The sequence below is a fragment of the Oncorhynchus nerka genome, linkage group LG19 (assembly GCF_034236695.1).
Source record: "Oncorhynchus nerka isolate Pitt River linkage group LG19, Oner_Uvic_2.0, whole genome shotgun sequence".
NCBI lineage: Eukaryota > Metazoa > Chordata > Actinopteri > Salmoniformes > Salmonidae > Oncorhynchus > Oncorhynchus nerka.
Window position 1 is genome coordinate 49,228,436 of NC_088414.1, and position 19,152 is coordinate 49,247,587.

General features: G+C 44.4%; 1 protein-coding gene across 1 annotated transcript in view; it reads left to right on the top strand.

Annotated features, from left to right (window-relative positions):
- The first annotated feature begins 5,209 nt into the window (after positions 1-5,209).
- Positions 5,210-19,152, top strand: part of LOC115126452 (phosphatidylinositol transfer protein alpha isoform-like) — a 107,581-nt gene continuing 93,638 nt past the window's right edge. Inside the window, exons 1-2 of the mRNA XM_065004588.1 lie at positions 5,210-5,578; positions 14,411-14,441. Of these exons, the coding sequence (XP_064860660.1) occupies positions 5,562-5,578; positions 14,411-14,441 (48 nt within the window). The 5' untranslated portion in view covers positions 5,210-5,561. The remainder of the gene's footprint in view (positions 5,579-14,410; positions 14,442-19,152) is intronic.

The window sequence follows — 19,152 nt, forward strand, 5'->3', positions numbered from 1 at the left end:
GCTGAATGAATGAATGATTGAATGACTGGCTGACTGGCTGAATGGCTGGCTAGCTGACTATCCGACTAACTGAATGAATGACTGAATGATTTACTAGCTGACTGACTAACTGACTGAATTACTTACTGACTGGCTGACTTGTGGGCTGACTGACTGGTTTGATGACTAGTTGACTGGCTGACTGAATAACTGACTGGCTCACTGATTGACTGGCCAAATTAATGACTGAATGACAGACTGGCTGACTGAATGACTGACGGAGTGATTGATTGACAGACTGAGTGAATGAATGACTGACTGAGTGAATGAATGACTGAATAACTAGCTGACTGACTGTATGGGTGACTGGCTGACTGACTGAATGACTTACTGACTGGCTGACTTGTGGACTGACTGACTGACTGGCTGGCTGGCTGACTGAATGACTGACTTACTGAATGACTGGCTCGTTGAATGACTGACTGACTGGCTGACTGAATTAATGACTAGCTGACTGGCTGACAAACTGACAGATTGACTGACTGAATCTACTGGCTGACTGACTGCTTGGCTGACTTGCTTACTGACTGAATGACTTACTGACTAACTGACTCAATGACGGACTGGCTGACTCAATGAATGGATGACTGAATGAGTGACTGACTGGCTGACTAGCTGACTGACTGAATGGCTGACTGACTGGTTAGCTGACTAGCTGAAAAACTGGCTGCCTTACTACCTACCTCACTGGCTGACTGACTGAGTGGCTGCTTGTGAAGTTGTGGATTTTAACTGTCTCTCTTGCGTCATGTGATCATGTCTCTTTTTTTGTTTCTCCTGCCTCCGTTCCACCCTACTGTCTGGATGCAGTAGGTCCAGGTGAGCTTTGATGTCTGGATGCAGTAGGTCCAGGTGAGCTTTGATGTCCGGATGCAACAGGTCCAGGTGAGCTTTGATATCCGGATGCAGTAGGTCCAGGTGAGCTTTGATGTCTGGATGCAGTAGGTCCAGGTGAGCTTTGATGTCTGGATGAAGTAGGTCCAGGTAGGCTTTGATGTCTGGATGCAACAGGTCCAGGTGAGCTTTGATGTCTGGATGAAGTAGTTCCAGGTAGGCTTTGATGTCTGGATGCAACAGGTCCAGGTGAGCTTTGATGTCTGGATGCAGTAGGTCCAGGTGAGCTTTGATGTCTGGATGCAGTAGGTCCAGGTGAGCTTTGATGTCTGGATGCAGTAGGTCCAGGTGAGCTTTGATGTCTGGATGCAGTAGGTCCAGGTGAGCTTTGATGTCCGGATGCAGTAGGTCCAGGTGAGCTTTGATGTCCGGATGCAACAGGTCCAGGTGAGCTTTGATGTCCGGATGCAGTAGGTCCAGGTGAGCTTTGATGTCCGGATGCAGTAGGTCCAGGTGAGCTTTGATGTCTGGATGCAGTAGGTCCAGTTGAGCTTTGATGTCTGAAATCAACAGGTCCAGGTGAGCTTTGATATCCGGATGCAGTAGGTCCAGGTGAGCTTTGATGTCCGGATGCAACAGGTCCAGGTGAGCTTTGATGTCCGGATGCAGTAGGTCCAGGTGAGCTTTGATGTCTAGATGCAACAGGTCCAGGTGCCCATCAGCATCTCAGCTGGAGTCTGTCCTGCTGTTGTTTGTGTCTTGACGTGGTACTGGAACAAGAACTGAGAGAAATTGGTTGCAATGGTTCCCCCCCATTCATCGTTTTGAGCCCTTCTTTCGGTATCTGCATATCCCACTCCGCTAAGCCTTTCGAGGTGAAATGGAACGCTGCGGACAAATCCCGTTTCTCTGCATGAATTCTTGAAACAATTCACAGGTGAAGGTTGTCAGGCAGACCGTGGGTTGCAAACAACTGGTGGAGCTTCTCAGTGGTTGTTGTTGCTCATAATGTGAACCTCCAGCCACTTTGAGTGATGCTATGACAAGGAACATCTGACTCATTAAAGGCCCTGTCTACATGCAGCCTGGATCATGGTGCCATCTTCTGGTTGATCTGGCACTCAGAACACTTGATCTGACACTTGATATCCACGATAAAAGATCTGGCTAAACTTTTCATCCGGGAGGCACCCGGGTGAGCCTCATTAACCTCGTCCATGACTTGAGAATGGCCAGACGGCGGGACGACCACCTGGTCCAGCCCAGAGTGGGGCAGCCATCTTGCACACTCAGCTCAGTTTTGAGTGCACACTGACACAATTGCCAGGTGTACAGTGTTTCCTCAGACACATTGGTGCGGCTGGCTTCCGGGTTAAGCAGGCATTTTGTCAAGAAGCAGTTGTGTTTCGGAGGACGCACGGCTCTTGACCTTCGCCTCTCTCTCTCTCGAGTCCACACGGGAATTGCAGCGATAGGACAAGGCTGTAACTACAAATTGGATACAACAAAATTGGGGAGAAAAAGGTGTATTAAAAAAACATTTCTACAAAATAAAGGGGTACGGCCACGTACAAACGGTAGAAAACAGGAGAGCGATACACCCAACTCAACATGAGGTAGTGTCCCGTTAACACTTTGCAGACTCTGGGTGATGACATCACCTGAGGGTAAAGGTCAACGGTCAACACCAATGTCCATAATAACCATGTTTCCATGAATAGCAATAATACTATCCTACAGTTAACTCTTGTAACTACCCATCCCGGATCCGGGAGAATTGTCATCAACTGACACTATGTAGCATAATGCAACGGACAAAAAAATCTTACTAGAAAATATTATTCATATTCATGAAATCACAAGTGAAATATATTCAAAAACGGCGTAGCCTTTTGTTAATCACCCTGTCATCTCAGATTTTGAAAATATGCTTTACAGCCAAAGCAAGACAAGCATTTGTGTAAGTTTATCGATAGCCTAGAATAGCATTGTGCCTAGCTAGCAGCAGGCAATCTGGTCACGAAAATTAGAAAAGCAATCAAATTAAATCGTTTACATTTGATGAGCTTCGGATGTTTTCACTCACGAGACTCCCAGTTAGATAGCAAATGTTCCTTTTTTCCAGAAAAATTATTTTTGTAGCCAAAAATAGCTCCGTTAGTTCTTCACGTTTGGCTGAGAAAACGACCGGAAATTGCGGTCACGTCAAAATATTCCAAATTAACTCCATAATATCGACAGAAACATGGCAAACGTTGTTTATAATCAATCCTCAAGGTGTTTTTCAAATATCTATTCGATAATATACCAACCGGGACAGAGCTTTTTTCAGTAAGACCGGGTGGAAAAATGGCTACCTCTGTCTTTTGCGCGAGAAATACACAAAGAGGTGGACACTGACTCAATGTTGTCGCTCAGGCTCATTTTTCAAAATAAAAGCCTGAAACTATGTCTTGTGATACTAGACACATTAAGGAAGCCATAGAAAGGGGAATCTCGTTGATATCCCATTCACTGCTCAATAGGGAAGCATAGGAAGGGACTCTTATTTAGATTTTTTTCAAATTAAATATACCTTCCGGCAACCCACCTCACCCAATGTGATACGGATGTGCTATTTTTGACCTTATAGCCAGAACCACCATTAGAAGCTAACCATCAGAAGCTAGCCATCAGAACCTCTATCAGCATCTAGCCATCAGAAGCTAACCAGCTAATTAGCTACTAGCTATTTAGTCATTGTTAGCCACTGCTAGCGGCCTTTACCGGTCATGTTTACTGTATATTGTTGTTGTTTATTTCATTTTGTTTAGCACAGACACCAGCCGCTTTTAGCCTGGATAATACTTGCCAGCCTGCCAGTCTGCATATCGGAATGTTTTTCTCCATTTTCCAATCCGGATTCTTACCGTAAGCCCAGGACCATTACTCCAGATCATCACAGCTAGCTAGCTGCCACCGAGTGGCCCAGCCCCGAATCACTCGGCTACACAGCTGATGCCTCCCGGACTCTTCACTAACACAACTAGAATCACTACACCACCAGATTCCTGCCATAAGCTCTGGACCCAAACAAATCATGAGAAACAAAAATAAAATTACTTTACACATTGGAAAGAATTAACAAAAAAAACTGAACAAACTAGAATGCTAATTGGCCCTAAACAGAAAGTACACAGTTTCAGAATACCTGACCACTGTGACCCAAATTTAATGACATTTTGACTATTCATAATATGACATTTGTAATGTTATCTACTTCACTTGCTTTGGCAATTTTAACATTTTAACAACATTTTAACATGAAAGAGAGAGAGAGAGAGAAAACAGTGAGTGGCAGAATACCTGACCACTGTGACTGACCCAAACTTAAGGAAAGCTTTGACTATGTACAGACTCACTGAGCATAGCCTTGCTATTGAGAAAGGCCGCCGTAGGCAGACCTGGCTCTCAAGAGAAGACAGGCTATGACCACACTGCCCACAAAATGAGGTGGAAACTGAGCTGCACTTCCTAACCTCCTGCCAAATGTATGACCATAATAGAGACACATATTTCCCTCAGATTACACAGATCCACAAAGAATTCGAAAACAAATCCAATTTTGATAAACTCCCATATCTACTGGGTGAAATTCCACAGTGTGCCATCATCACAGCAGCAAGATTTGTGACCTGCCACAAGAAAAGGGCAACCAGTGAAGAACAAACACCATTTTAAATACAACCCATATTTTTGTTTATTTATTTTCCCTTTTGTACTTTAACACATTGCACATCATTACAACACTGTTCATAGACTAAATATGACATTTGAAATATCTTTATTCTTTTGGAACTTCTGTGTGTAATGTTTACTGTATATTGTTGTTGTTTATTTCACTTTTGTTTATTATCTACATCACTTGCTTTGGCAATGTAAACATATGTTTCCCATGCCAATAAAGTCCCTTAAATTAAAATTTGAAAGTAGAGAAAGAGAGTGACAGAGACACAGAGAGAGAGAGAGAGACAGACAGAGACAGAGAGATTCAAGATATATGATATATATATATATATATATATGAGAGAGAGAGAGAGAGAGAGATAGAGAGAGAGAGAGAGAGAGACAGAGATGAGACAGAGAGATTCAAGATATATAAGATATATATATAGAGAGAGAGAGAGGGTATGACAATGATGAAGATGAAGACTCAGAGGGTTACAGCCAGTCAACACTGCACACTTATGACACACACACACACACACACACACACACACACACACACACACACACACACACACACACACACACACACACACACTGAGCCAGCCCGTGATCTCCATCTGGTCAGAGGATTATCTCCCCAGCTGTTGTGACATCACCACAGGATCGACCACTCCGGTTCCGCTTCCCTGACGATCCTCCTTGCATCCACTCAGACCCTCAGCAGCAAAACCGATTCGGTGTTACGGGCGATCTCCCTTGACGTCATCTTGCCCGGTGTGACGACACGAACGCGGTTGTAGCCTAGTTACCGCGCGAGGCCTCGATCAGGAAGTGCATTTGAGGAAAACAGAGAAACGGGAGGCAGAGAATGACATAGAGGGGGAGAGGTGGGAGAGAGAGTCTGACGGAGGGAAAGACACTGTTCTGGATCTTAACGGAGCACTAACATTCCCTCGTGAGAAGAAGACATCACCACCACAATGATCATTAAGGAATTGTAAGTATGCCTACCGACGCCGTGTGTCCGTGACTGTTTTCTCTGTGAGCTTGCTGACATTGTGTCCAGCGGGTACAGAGAGAGAGAGAGAGAGAGAGAGAGGCGGAGAGACCGGGAGAAAGAGAGAGTTTGGGGGAGGGGAGGGGGGAATTACAGGCACACGGTCAGCCCTGACATCTATCCACACACACACTTGACTTTGACGTATCCGTTTGGATTTGATTCAGACAACAACAAAAAATATATGATTTGTTATTTTTAAGCCCATTCAGAAATGATGTTCTATATGCCAGTTAGAGGGTTCTATGGTGTTCTATATGCCAGTTAGAGGGTTCTATGATGTTCTATATGCCAGTTAGAGGGTTCTATGATGTTCTATATGCCAGTTAGAGGGTTCTATGATGTTCTATATGCCAGTTAGAGGGTTCTATGATGTTCTATATGCCAGCTAGAGGGTTCTATGATGTTCTATATGCCAGTTAGAGGGTTCTATGATGTTCTATATGCCAGTTAGAGGGTTCTATGATGTTCTATATGCCAGCTAGAGGGTTCTATGATGTTCTATATGCCAGCTAGAGGGTGCTATTATTATAACCGAGCCATCAGCAGCCGGCTCCGCGCCACGGTGCCCTTCATAGAGGCTGCAGTAACGGCCTGCATCCGTAACGGTATAACTCGACGAGAATAGGCTACATCACGGAATAGGGACAGATCAGAAAAAAATATTGTAACGAAAGGGAGAAAAATAACAATACATTAAACGTTAACGTTATAGGGACAGAAGCAGGCCGTGCGTGCCAGCATCCTCTCCTCGTTCCACCACCGTGGGGTTATTGATGCCTGCGCTGAAGGTGAAACGACAGAAATAGCATTCCGTTAGCTACAGAGCTGGAGTCAGCGTAGAGGTGGAGAGATGGAGGAATGCAATAGATAGATGGAGGGAGGAAATGAAACCGTGGTACCAGAGAAGTCAGCGTAGAGGTGGAGAGATGGAGGAATGCAATAGATAGATGGAGGGAGGAAATTAAACCGTGAAATTAAACCGGAGGAATGCAATAGATAGATGGAGGGAGGAAATTAAACCGTGGTACCGGCGTCCGTCTTTTCCCGGGGGATTCTAGCATCAGTCATGTTTTTTCCGGGGAGCTGACGCCTGGTGCTACTAGATATGAGCATGAATAGAGGCCACATCACGAAGAGACATTTAAACCTTACTATTGATGTTATGCTTGTATTAGTCTCGATCACCCTTTATTAAGACAGTTTCTAGAAGGTTATACGCAGGTATAGGCTTTTATTATGAGGTTATTATAAGGTTACTGTGTGTCTCAGTCAGACCAGTACACCGTGTCTGTCATGAATGATGCTATCAACTAGTTCATAAGGCAACTGTTGAACACATCTAGATCCATAACACGTCTAATGTACACACACACAGCTAGGTGTAGGATACACACACACACACACACACACACACACACACACACACACACACACACACACACACACACACACACACACACACACACACACACACACACACACAGCTAGGTGTAGGATATATATATATACACACACACACACACACACACACACACACACACACACACACACACACACACACATACAGCTATGTGTATGATAGACACACACACACACACACACACACACACACACACACACACACACACACACACACACACACACAGCTAGGTGTAGGATATATATATATATACACACACACACACACACATACAGCTATGTGTATGATAGACACACACACATCATTACACATTTACATTTAAGTCATTTAGCAGACGCTCTTATCCAGAGCGACTTACAAATTGGTGCTTTCACCTTATGACATCCACACACACCTAGGTGTATGACACACACACACACACACACACACACACACACACACACACACACACACACACACACACACACACACACACACACACACACAAACTAGGTGTAGGATAGACACACACACACTGCTAGGTGTAAGATAGACACACACACACTGCTAGGTGTAGGATAGCTGAAGATGCTCTCCCCCTGCCCCAAGGCTAACTGTTGAACACATCTTGATCCATAATACGTCTAATGTATTTGTAACTTTAGGCTTTAGGAGAGAGGAGGAGAGGGAGAGCAGAGGAGAGGTGGGGGAGAGGAGAGGAGGAGGAGTGGAGAGGGAGAGGAGTGTGGGAGTGGAGAGGAGAGGGGGGAGTGGAGAGGAAAGGGGGGGAGTGGAGTGGAGAGGAAAGGGGGAGTGGAGTGGAGAGGAAAGGGGGAGTGGAGAGGAGAGGGGGAGTGGAGAGGAGAGGGGGAGTGGAGGGAGAGGAGAGGGGGAGTGGAGAGGAAAGGGGGAGTGGAGAGGGAGAGGGGGAGTGGAGTGGAGAGGAGAGGGGGGGAGTGGAGAGGAAAGGGGGAGTGGAGTGGAGAGGAAAGGGGGGAGTGGAGGGAAAGGGGGAGTGGAGAGGAGAGGGGGAGTGGAGAGGAGGAGAGGGGGAGTGGAGAGGAGAGGGGGAGTGGAGAGGAAAGGGGGGAGTGGAGAGGAGAGGAGGGGAGTGGAGAGGAAAGGGGGAGTGGAGAGGAGAGGGGGAGTGGAGAGGACAGGGGGAGTGGAGAGGAAAGGGCGGGAGTGGAGAGGAGAGGAGGGGAGTGGAGAGGAGAGGGGGAGTGGAGAGGGGGAGAGGAGAGGGGGGAGAGGAGAGGATGACTGCGGTCTGGCAGATCAGAAGCGATTAGGGAGATACCGGAGCCCCGATGAGAGACTGGAAATTAATTAAGTTGCTCATGATGGAATGCTGAATGGACACACACACACACACACACACACACACACACACACACACACACACACACACACACACACACACACACACACACACACACACACACACACACACACACACACACACACACACACCGTGGACTGAGACGTTGCTAGTGTCTTACAGGGTTATAACCTCAACGTCAGTGTTTAAAACGGAATCATTAGACGTTTAGATTAGCCAATAAGTGTTCTCATCTTAAACACAGGCGTTGAAAATGCAAGATTCAACATGATAGTCAGCTTTTTCCAGTCTGGAGAACACCTGTATCTCCTCTGCGTTCAGGTTTGAAACACTAGTGTTTTACTTCCCCATCGTCCTGTTTAGAGTCTATTTAGTCATTAGAAATTGATGTGACTTTCCATTCCTTTTATTCAGAGTTAGGATTGTCTGTCACCTTACCAACGTTTCAACTGAACAGGACATTATTCAGATCAGAGTTCGGATTGTCTGTCACTTTACCAATATTTCAACACATCTACCTTCGTTGTCACCATATTAACTAAAGTAACGTCATAGTCAACATATCTAATAGAACTAATGCATTAGTAAACACACTACAGTCATGCAGTACAGTGTACAGTCAGCAAGCAGTTTAGCAGTTACACCGACGGGCCCCGGTGGCAATTAATTAATAAAACCAAAAGCTCACCTTGACTTGGAAGAGTTCCAGTGTTGGATAACTATAGCCAGCTAGCTAACATAGCATCCCTCTGTTTGAGCCGGGTGTTAGAGTAGGCTAAACTAGCCAGCTAGCTAACATAGCATCCCTCTGTTTGAGCCGGGTGTTAGAGTAGACTAAACTAGCCAGCTAGCTAACATAGCATCCCTCTGTTTGAGCCGGGTGTTAGAGTAGGCTAAACTAGCCAGCTAGCTAACATAGCATCCCTCTATTTGAGCCGGGTGTTAGAGTAGGCTAAACTAGCCAGCTAGCTAACATAGCATCCCTCTGTTTGAGCCGGGTGTTAGAGTAGGCTAAACTAGCCAGCTAGCTAACATAGCATCCCTCTATTTGAGCCGGGTGTTAGAGTAGACTAAACTAGCCAGCTAGCTAACATAGCATCCCTCTATTTGAGCCGGGTGTTAGAGTAGACTAAACTAGCCAGCTAGCTAACATAGCATCCCTCTGTTTGAGCCGGGTGTTAGAGTAGGTTAAACTAGCCAGCTAGCTAACATAGCATCCCTCTATTTGAGCCGGGTGTTAGAGTAGACTAAACTAGCCAGCTAGCTAATATAGCATCCCTCTATTTGAGCCGGGTGTTAGAGTAGGCTAAACTAGCCAGCTAGCTAACATAGCATCCCTCTATTTGAGCCGGGTGTTAGAGTAGACTAAACTAGCCAGCTAGCTAACATAGCATCCCTCTGTTTGAGCCCGGTGTTAGAGTAGGCTAAACAAGCTAGCGGCAATTGATGAAATCTCTATATCTCTCACTTGCTTCTCCTTCATTTTGGAAGAAATTAATTTGTTCAAAACTGTTCAACTATTGTCTTTCTCTATCTTTGAGTCAACTACTCACCACACTTTATGCACTGCAGTGCTAGCTAGCTGTAGCTTATACTTTCAGTACTAGATTCATACTCTGATCCTTTGATTGGGTGGAAAACATGTCAATTCATGCTGCAAGAGCTCTGATAGGTTGAAGGATGTCCTCTGAAATTACTGTGTAAGTTTATGGAAGTGGGTGAGAACCATGAGCCTCCTAGGTTTTGTATTGAAGTCAATGTACCCAGAGGAGGGTGGAAGCGATCTGTCCTCCGGCTACACCATGGTGCTACACTACATCGTACTGTTGAGGCTACTGTAGATCTTCTTTACAAAACTGTGTGTTTTAATCAATTATTTGGTGACACGTGCATATATTTAGTATAGTTTTATCTAGAGATTACAACTTTCACAATGTTTCACCATTTTATTTATATGTAATTCACTGAAGAGGATGGTCCTCCCCTTCCTCCTCTGAGGAGCCTCCTCTGCAGTGCAGGTATAGCCTACACAATGAGATTATCATGGACAAAAGAGTGAGAATATTTGTATTTGTCAAACAGCAGCCAAGCATCGATCGTCATGGTGTCAGAATAAGACCCTCGATGTGTATTGTGGACAGGGAGCATTTTCACCACCCTGCCAAGTTCGTCATCATTCATTTCATCTGTAGGTTTAATAAACTGCAAGCTTCAAGCTTTCCCGTGTCGTGGTGGGAGGACCACACAAACTTGTCATCGCGTGATTCCAAGTTTACATCCTTATATTTATTACTTATTAATATTTGCACGTAAAAAGTTTACACATAAAAAGTTTTCGACCCCCATTTCTTGCATAATTCATTTTACAGAAACAAAATTATCCCACCTTGACCAGTGTATTTGTCAACATTTATCAAGAAATATATTGTTTCAGACCACAATGTTGAGGATACTTGGGACATTAAGGTCTAATATGTGGTAGTAAGGGTTTACAACCATATCTCTGTCACTAACAACAAACACAGTCATGGGTTGGTAATCTCTCACATTCCAGCCAAAAGGCATGCTGGGAAAATATGAAAATATGTCTTTACATCCTATAGTGTTAAAACAACACCCCCATTGTTTTAGTATTTAAAACCTAAACGCCTTGTGCTGAATAAATAGTTAATGTGTTTAAAAAGTGTTACAGCCAATTAACATATTCTGTTGTTTACAATCTAAACACATTTTAATTTAAATTATAAATGCTTTGACACATTTAAAAAGCGATCCAGAAAAGGGTTTAGTGTCTGTAATCACACTTGGTTTTACAGTGTGTCTGTCTAGTGTCTGTAATCACACTTGGTTTTACAGTGTGTCTGTCTAGTGTCTGTAATCACACTTGGTTTAACAGTGTGTCTGTTTAGTGTCTGTAATCACACTTGGTTTTACAGTGTGTCTGTTTAGTGTCTGTAATCACACTTGGTTTTACAGTGTGTCTGTCTAGTGTCTGTAATCACACTTGGTTTAACAGTGTGTCTGTCTAGTGGTACAGGGTTTAACAGTGTGTCTGTTTAGTGTCAACACACCCTTTTACAGTCTCTGTCTAGGGACAGGAACAGTCCTGTCTAGTGTCTGTAATCACACTTGGTTTAACAGTGTGTCTGTCTAGTGGACAGGGACAGCCAACACACCCTCTCCTCTCGCGGGGACAGGAACAGCCAACACACGCTCTCCTCTCGCGGGGACAGGGACACGCTCTCCTCTCGCGGGGACAGGGACACGCTCTCCTCTCGCGGGGACAGGGACACGCTCTCCTCTCGCGGGGACAGGGACACGCTCTCCTCTCGCGGGTACAGGGACACGCTCTCCTCTCGCGGGGACAGGGACACGCTCTCCTCTCGCGGGGACAGGGACACGCTCTCCTCTCGCGGGGACAGGGACACGCTCTCCTCTCGCGGGGACAGGGACACGCTCTCCTCTCGCGGGGACAGGGACACGCTCTCCTCTCGCGGGGACAGGGACACGCTCTCCTCTCGCGGGGACAGGGACACGCTCTCCTCTCGCGGGGACAGGAACAGCTAGAATATCCCCCCCTCTCTGTAACGGCTTTTGGTGGTTCACGGATGTGTCATTTTGGTGATGCCCGCCTTGACCGACGTAGCTAGTTTGTTAGCTAAGCTAGTGTAGCAGATGTTAATCGTACTCTCCTTGCGTTGTGTTTTGTCCAAATAAATCACCCCAGCCAGTGGTCCCAGTTGAGCATAATTTATTTCTGTTGTTAAATAGGAAACAGCACGTTAGTTGTGCTGGGCTTAACGGTATTGATGGCTGTAGCATGAAGACAACTGTGTTATAGCAGTGGGTTTATGTACCATTACATCGGTGTGTGTTAGCTAACACACTTATTTACCACAATCATATGCAAAGCACATCCCAGAAAGCCCCTCAATCCCTAACAGGTACCATATACCCACACATGTATAAATCAGTAACGTACAGCAAACTTGTACACATTGTAAAATAGAAAATAGAAAACAGTATTCAGAACGTGACCTACCCCTTGCATCACATTTTCATACTGGGAAGACCTGACGTTCACGATCTCCCCCTATCTGCAAGTGGGGCCAATCACAACACACCTTATTGTCATCAGAGTTGAACCAACCAATAAGAATGCTTGAACATTAAATACACCGTTCTTTAGAGGCAGGTGGAAACATAACCAACCCTGTTACACTAGCCACTGTAGCTGGCCAGTAACTCCTCCAGTATGTGATGTAGCTAGTTCGTTAGCTATCCTAGCCTCTCTACCTGGCCAGTAGCTCATACACTATGTGCTAATGTGATGTAGCTAGTTCGTTAGCTAACCTAGCCTCTCTACCTGGCCAGTAGCTCATACACTATGTGCTAATGTGATGTAGCTAGTTCGTTAGCTAACCTAGCCTCTCTACCTGGCCAGTAGCTCATACACTATGTGCTAATGTGATGTAGCTAGTTCGTTAGCTAACCTAGCCTCTCTACCTGGCCAGTAGCTCATACACTATGTGCTAATGTGATGTAGCTAGTTCGTTAGCTAACCTAGCCTCTCTACCTGGCCAGTAGCTCATACACTATGTGCTAATGTGATGTAGCTAGTTCGTTAGCTAACCTCTCCTCATACCTCTCCTCATACATAAACACATACCTCTCCTCATATATTAACACGTACCTTTCATCATACATAACACATACCTCTCCTCATACCTCTCCTCATACATTAACACATACCTCTCCTCATACCTCTCCTCATACATTAACACATACCTCTCCACATACCTCTCCTCATACATAACACATACCTCTCCTCATACCTCTCCTCATACATTAACACATACCTCTACTCATACCTCTCCACATACCTCTCCTCATACCTCTCCACATACCTCTCCTCATACCTCTCCTCATACATTAACACATACCTCTAATCATACCTCTCCACATACCTCTCCTCATACCTCTCCACATACCTCTCCTCATACCTCTCCTCATACATTAACACATACCTCTCCTCATACCTCTCCTCATACCTCTCCTCATACATTAACACATACCTCTCCTCATACCTCTCCTCATACATTAACACATACCTCTCCTCATACCTCTCCTCATACATTAACACATACCTCTCCTCATACCTCTCCTCATACCTAAATACGTACCTCTCCTCATACATGAGCACATACCTCTCCTCATACCTCTCCTCATACCTCTCCTCAAACCTCTCCTCATACCTCACCTCATACATAACACATACCTCTCCTCATACATTAACACATACCTCTCCTCATACCTCTCCTCAAACCTCTCCTCATACCTCACCTCATACATAACACATACCTCTCCTCATACATTAACACATACCTCTCCTCATACATTAACACATACCTCTCCTCATACCTCTCCTCATACATAAACACATACCTCTCCTCATACCTCTCCTCATACATAAATACATACCTCTCCTCATACATAAATTACCCCAGTGTTTTACCCCAGTGAATTACCCCAGTGTTTTACCCCAGTGATTTACCCCAGTGTTTTACCCCAGTGATTTACCCCAGTGTTTTACCCCAGTGATTTACCCCAGTGTTTTACCCCAGTGTTTTACCCCAGTGTTTTACCCCAATGATTTACCCCAGTAATTTACCCCAGTGTTTTACCCCAGTGATTTACCCCAGTAATTTACCCCAGGGATTTACCCAAACGGCTCAGACTTCTCTGTTTCCATCTACGCGGGCCGGTACCCGTGTCTCACTGGGCCATGGCAGGACCGTTGTTGGTTATTCTGTCGGAACTAACCGTTTTTTCTCTTGTTTTTCTCTCTCTCCCTTTTTCTCTCTCTCTTTCTCCTTTTTCTCTCTCTCTCTCTCTCTCTCTCTCTCTCTCTCACCCTCTCTGTCTCTGCCTCTCTCCCTCTATCTCCACTTTCCCTCTCTCCCTCTCTCTCTCTCTGCCTTTCTCCCTCCATCTCCACTCTCTCTATCTCTCTTTCTATCTCTCTCAGTCGAGTTATTCTGCCCATATCAGTGGAAGAGGTAAGTTCTGTTTTAGTACTTGTGTCTGTGTGTGTGTGCCTGCGAGTGTGTGTGTCTGTGTCAAGCTTACAAAGCATTGATCACATAATGATCGCTCTAACTTCTCTGATTAACTATTATACAAGACGTAATCCCAGAGATGGATTTCTGTTACATGAACTACAGTCCATTGTCATTAGAATTTCACAGGCATGAACTACAGTCCATTGTCATTAGAATTTCACAGGCATGAACTACAGTCCATTGTCATTGGAATTTCACAGGCATGAACTACAGTCCATTGTCATTGGAATTTCACAGGCATGAACTACAGTCCATTGTCATTAGAATTTCACAGGCATGAACTACAGTCCATTGTCATTGGAATTTCACAGGCATGAACTACAGTCCATTGTCATTAGAATTTCACAGGCATGAACTACAGTCCAATTAGTATTTTGTGTATTTAATTACATTTCAATGTATAAAATCAGCACCCCTACTTTCTGCTATGTGTATATGTAAAAATGAACCATTGTAAAGCATGCTGAGTATTATTCTAATGAGCTCCGCCCCGAAACAAGGCCAAGAATAATGCCCAGTGTGCTTTGCAGTTCATTTCGGTATGTTCATCTTCACATACACTGCTTTCGGGAAAGTATTCAGACCCCTTGACGTTTTCCACATTTTATTACGTTACAGCCTTATTCTAAAATGTATTAAATAGTTTTTTTCCCCTCATCAGTCTGCACACAATACTCCATAATGACAAAGAAAAAACCTTTTGCTTTGAGACTCAAAATTTAACTTCGGTGCTGTTTCCATGGATCATCCTTGAGATGTTTCTACAACTTGATTGTAGTCCACCTACGGTCAATTCAATTGATTGGACATGATTTGGAAAGGCACACACCTGTCTATATAAGGTCCCACAGTTGACAGTGCATGTCAGAGCAAAAACCAAGCCACGAGGTCGAGGGAATTGTCTATAGAGCTCCGAGACAGGATTGTGTCGAGTGCTCTGGATAAGAGCGTCTGCTAAATGACTTAAATGTAAATGTAATGCATAGATCTGGGGAAAGGTACCAAAACATTTCTGCAGCAAGAACACAGTGACCTCCATCATTCTTAAATGGAAGAAGTTTGGAAACACCAAGACTCCTCCTAGAGCTGGCCATCCGGCCAAACTGAGAAATTAGGGGAGAAGGGACTTGGTCAGGGAGGTGAACAAGAACCTGATGGTCACTCTGACAGAGCTACAGAGTTCCTCTGTGGAGATGGGAGACCCTTCTAGAAGGACCAAGAACCTGATGGTCACTCTGATAGAGCTACAGAGTTCCTCTGTGGAGATGGGAGACCCTTCTAGAAGGACCAAGAACATGATGGTCACTCTGATAGAGCTACAGAGTTCCTCTGTGGAGATGGGAGACCCTTCTAGAAGGACCAAGAACATGATGGTCACTCTGACAGAGCTACAGAGTTCATCTGTGGAGATGGGAGAACCTTCTAGAAGGACCAAGAACCTGATGGTCACTCTGACAGAGCTCTGTCACATCTGGAGGAAACCTGGTAGCATCCCTACGATGAAGGTCACATACTGTGGGGATGTTTTTCAGCGACAGGGACTGGGAGACTTGTCATGATTGAGGCAAAGATGAACAGAGCAAAGTACAGAGAGATCCTTGATGAAAACAAGTCTCTGAATGTCCTCGAGTGGCCCAGCCAGAACCCGGACTTGAACCCAATCGAACATCTCTGGAGAGACCTGAAAATAGCTGTGCAGCGACGCTCTCCATCCAACCTGACAGAGCTTGAGAGGATCTGCAGAGAAGAATGGGAGAAACTCCCCAAATACAGGTGTGCCAAGCTTGTAGCGTCACATACCCAAGAAGACTTAATGCTCTAATCGCTGCCAAAGGTGCTTCAACAAAGTACTGAGTAAAGGGTCTGAATACTGATATAAATGTGATCTTTAATTATTATTATTTTTTGTAAATGAGCAAAAATGTCTTAAAACCCTGTTTTTGCTTTGTCATTGTGGGGTATTGTTATAATGGGGTATTTGTATATTGTATTATATATATATATATTATATAGTTATTGTGATGGATGATGGAAAAAAAAAACACTTGTCAATTTTAGGATATTAAGGTTGTAACAAAATGTGGAAAAAGTCAAAAGGGTCTGAATACTTTCCGAATGCGCTGTATGGATATATATACTATATATATATAGTACCAGTCAAAAGTTTGGACACACCTACTCATTCAAGGGGTTTTCTTGAACTATTTTCTACATCTAGAATAAGGGTGGACATCAACACTATGAAATTGAATCATGTAGGAACCAAAGACGTGTTATAAACAAATCAAAATATATTTGATATTAGAGATTCTTCAAAGTAGCCAATATTTGCTTTGAGGACAGCTTTAAACACTCTTGGCATTCTCTCAACCAACTTCATGAGGTAGTCACCTGGAATGCATTTCAATTAACAGGTGTGCCTTGTTAAAAGTGAGTTTGTGGAATTTCTTTCCTTCTTTAATGCGTTTGAGCCAATCAGTTGTGTTGTGACAAGGTAGGGGTGGTATACAGAAGATAGCCCTATTTGGTAAAAGACCAAGACCATATTATGGCAAGAACAGCTCAAATAAGCAAAGAGAAAGTCCATCATTACTTTAAGACATGAAGGTCAGTCAATCTGGAAAGTTTCTTCAAGTGCAGTCGCAAAAACCATCAAGGACTATGATGAAACTGGCTCTCATGAGGACCGCCACAGGAAAGGAAGACCCAGGCATTACCCAGACACACTACATTACCCAGAAACACTACATTACCCAGACACACTACATTACCCAGAAACACTACATTACCCAGACACACTACATTACCCAGAAACACTACATTACCCAGACACACTACATTACCCAGAAACACTACATTACCCAGACACACTACATTACCCTGAAACACTACATTACCCAGAAACCATACATTACCCAGACACACTACATTACCCAGACACACTACATTACCCAGAAACACACTTGTCTAAAGTGATGGGTCAATGTGAAGAAATGCAATAACCCCCAGTCACATCTTGCCTAGTGAATGGGTCTCTACAGAAGGTGGAAACTGTACAGCCAAATGGTTGCTTTCGTAGTAGCAATATCAGAAATAGACAGTGTCAATATAAATTAAAATATACAGTATGTACAAGAACAATATTAACTTAAAAAAAAGGTTTATTTAACCAGGCAAGTCAGTTAAGAACAAATTCTTATTTACAATGACGGCCTATCCCGGACGACACTAGGCCAATTGTGCGCTGCCCTATGGGACTCCTAAATACGTCCGGTTGTGATACGGCCTGGAATCGAACCAGGGTCTGTAGTGACGCCTCTAGACGCAGTGCCTTAGACCGCTGCGCCAATCGGGAGCCCAACAATATCAGTGATAGATGAGGTAGGTATATGAGTTATAGTTTTAATACAATCAGGGGTAAAGTGGCTGAGCAGCAGGATAAAAACAATAGTATTAGGAGAGAGTCATGTGACTAGAGGCACTGCAGATAGGAGCAGCAGTATTAGGAGTCATGTGACTAGAGGCACTGCAGATAGGAGCAGCAGTATTAGGAGTCATGTGAATAGAGGCACTGCAGATAGGAGCAGCAGTATTAGGAGTCATGTGAATAGAGGCACTGCAGATAGTAGCAGCAGTATTAGGAGTCATGTGAATAGAGGCACTGCAGATAGGAGCAGCAGTATTAGGAGTCATGTGAATAGAGGCACTGCAGATAGGAGCAGCAGTATTAGGAGTCATGTGAATAGAGGCACTGCAGATAGGAGCAGCAGTATTAGGAGTCATGTGACTAGAGGCACTGCAGATAGGAGCAGCAGTATTAGGAGTCATGTGAATAGAGGCACTGCAGATAGGAGCAGCAGTATTAGGAGTCATGTGACTAGAGGCACTGCAGATAGGAGCAGCAGTATTAGGAGTCATGTGAATAGAGGCACTGCAGATAGGAGCAGCAGTATTAGGAGTCATGTGAATAGAGGCACTGCAGATAGGAGCAGCAGTATTAGGAGTCATGTGAATAGAGGCACTGCAGATAGGAGCAGCAGTATTAGGAGTCATGTGAATAGAGGCACTGCAGATAGGAGCAGCAGTATTAGGAGTCATGTGACTAGAGGCACTGCAGATAGTAGCAGCAGTATTAGGAGTCATGTGAATAGAGGCACTACAGATAGTAGCAGCAGTATTAGGAGTCATGTGAATAGAGGCACTGCAGATAGTAGCAGCAGTATTAGGAGTCATGTGAATAGAGGCACTGCAGATAGGAGCAGCAGTATTAGGAGTCATGTGACTAGAGGCACTGCAGATAGGAGCAGCAGTATTAGGAGTCATGTGACTAGAGGCACTGCAGATAGGAGCAGCAGTATTAGGAGTCATGTGAATAGAGGCACTGCAGATAGGAGCAGCAGTATTAGGAGTCATGTGACTAGAGGCACTGCAGATAGGAGCAGCAGTATTAGGAGTCATGTGAATAGAGGCACTACAGATAGTAGCAGCAGTATTAGGAGTCATGTGAATAGAGGCACTGCAGATAGTAGCAGCAGTATTAGGAGTCATGTGATTAGAGGCACTGCAGATAGGAGCAGCAGTATTAGGAGTCATGTGAATAGAGGCACTGCAGATAGTAGCAGCAGTATTAGGAGTCATGTGAATAGAG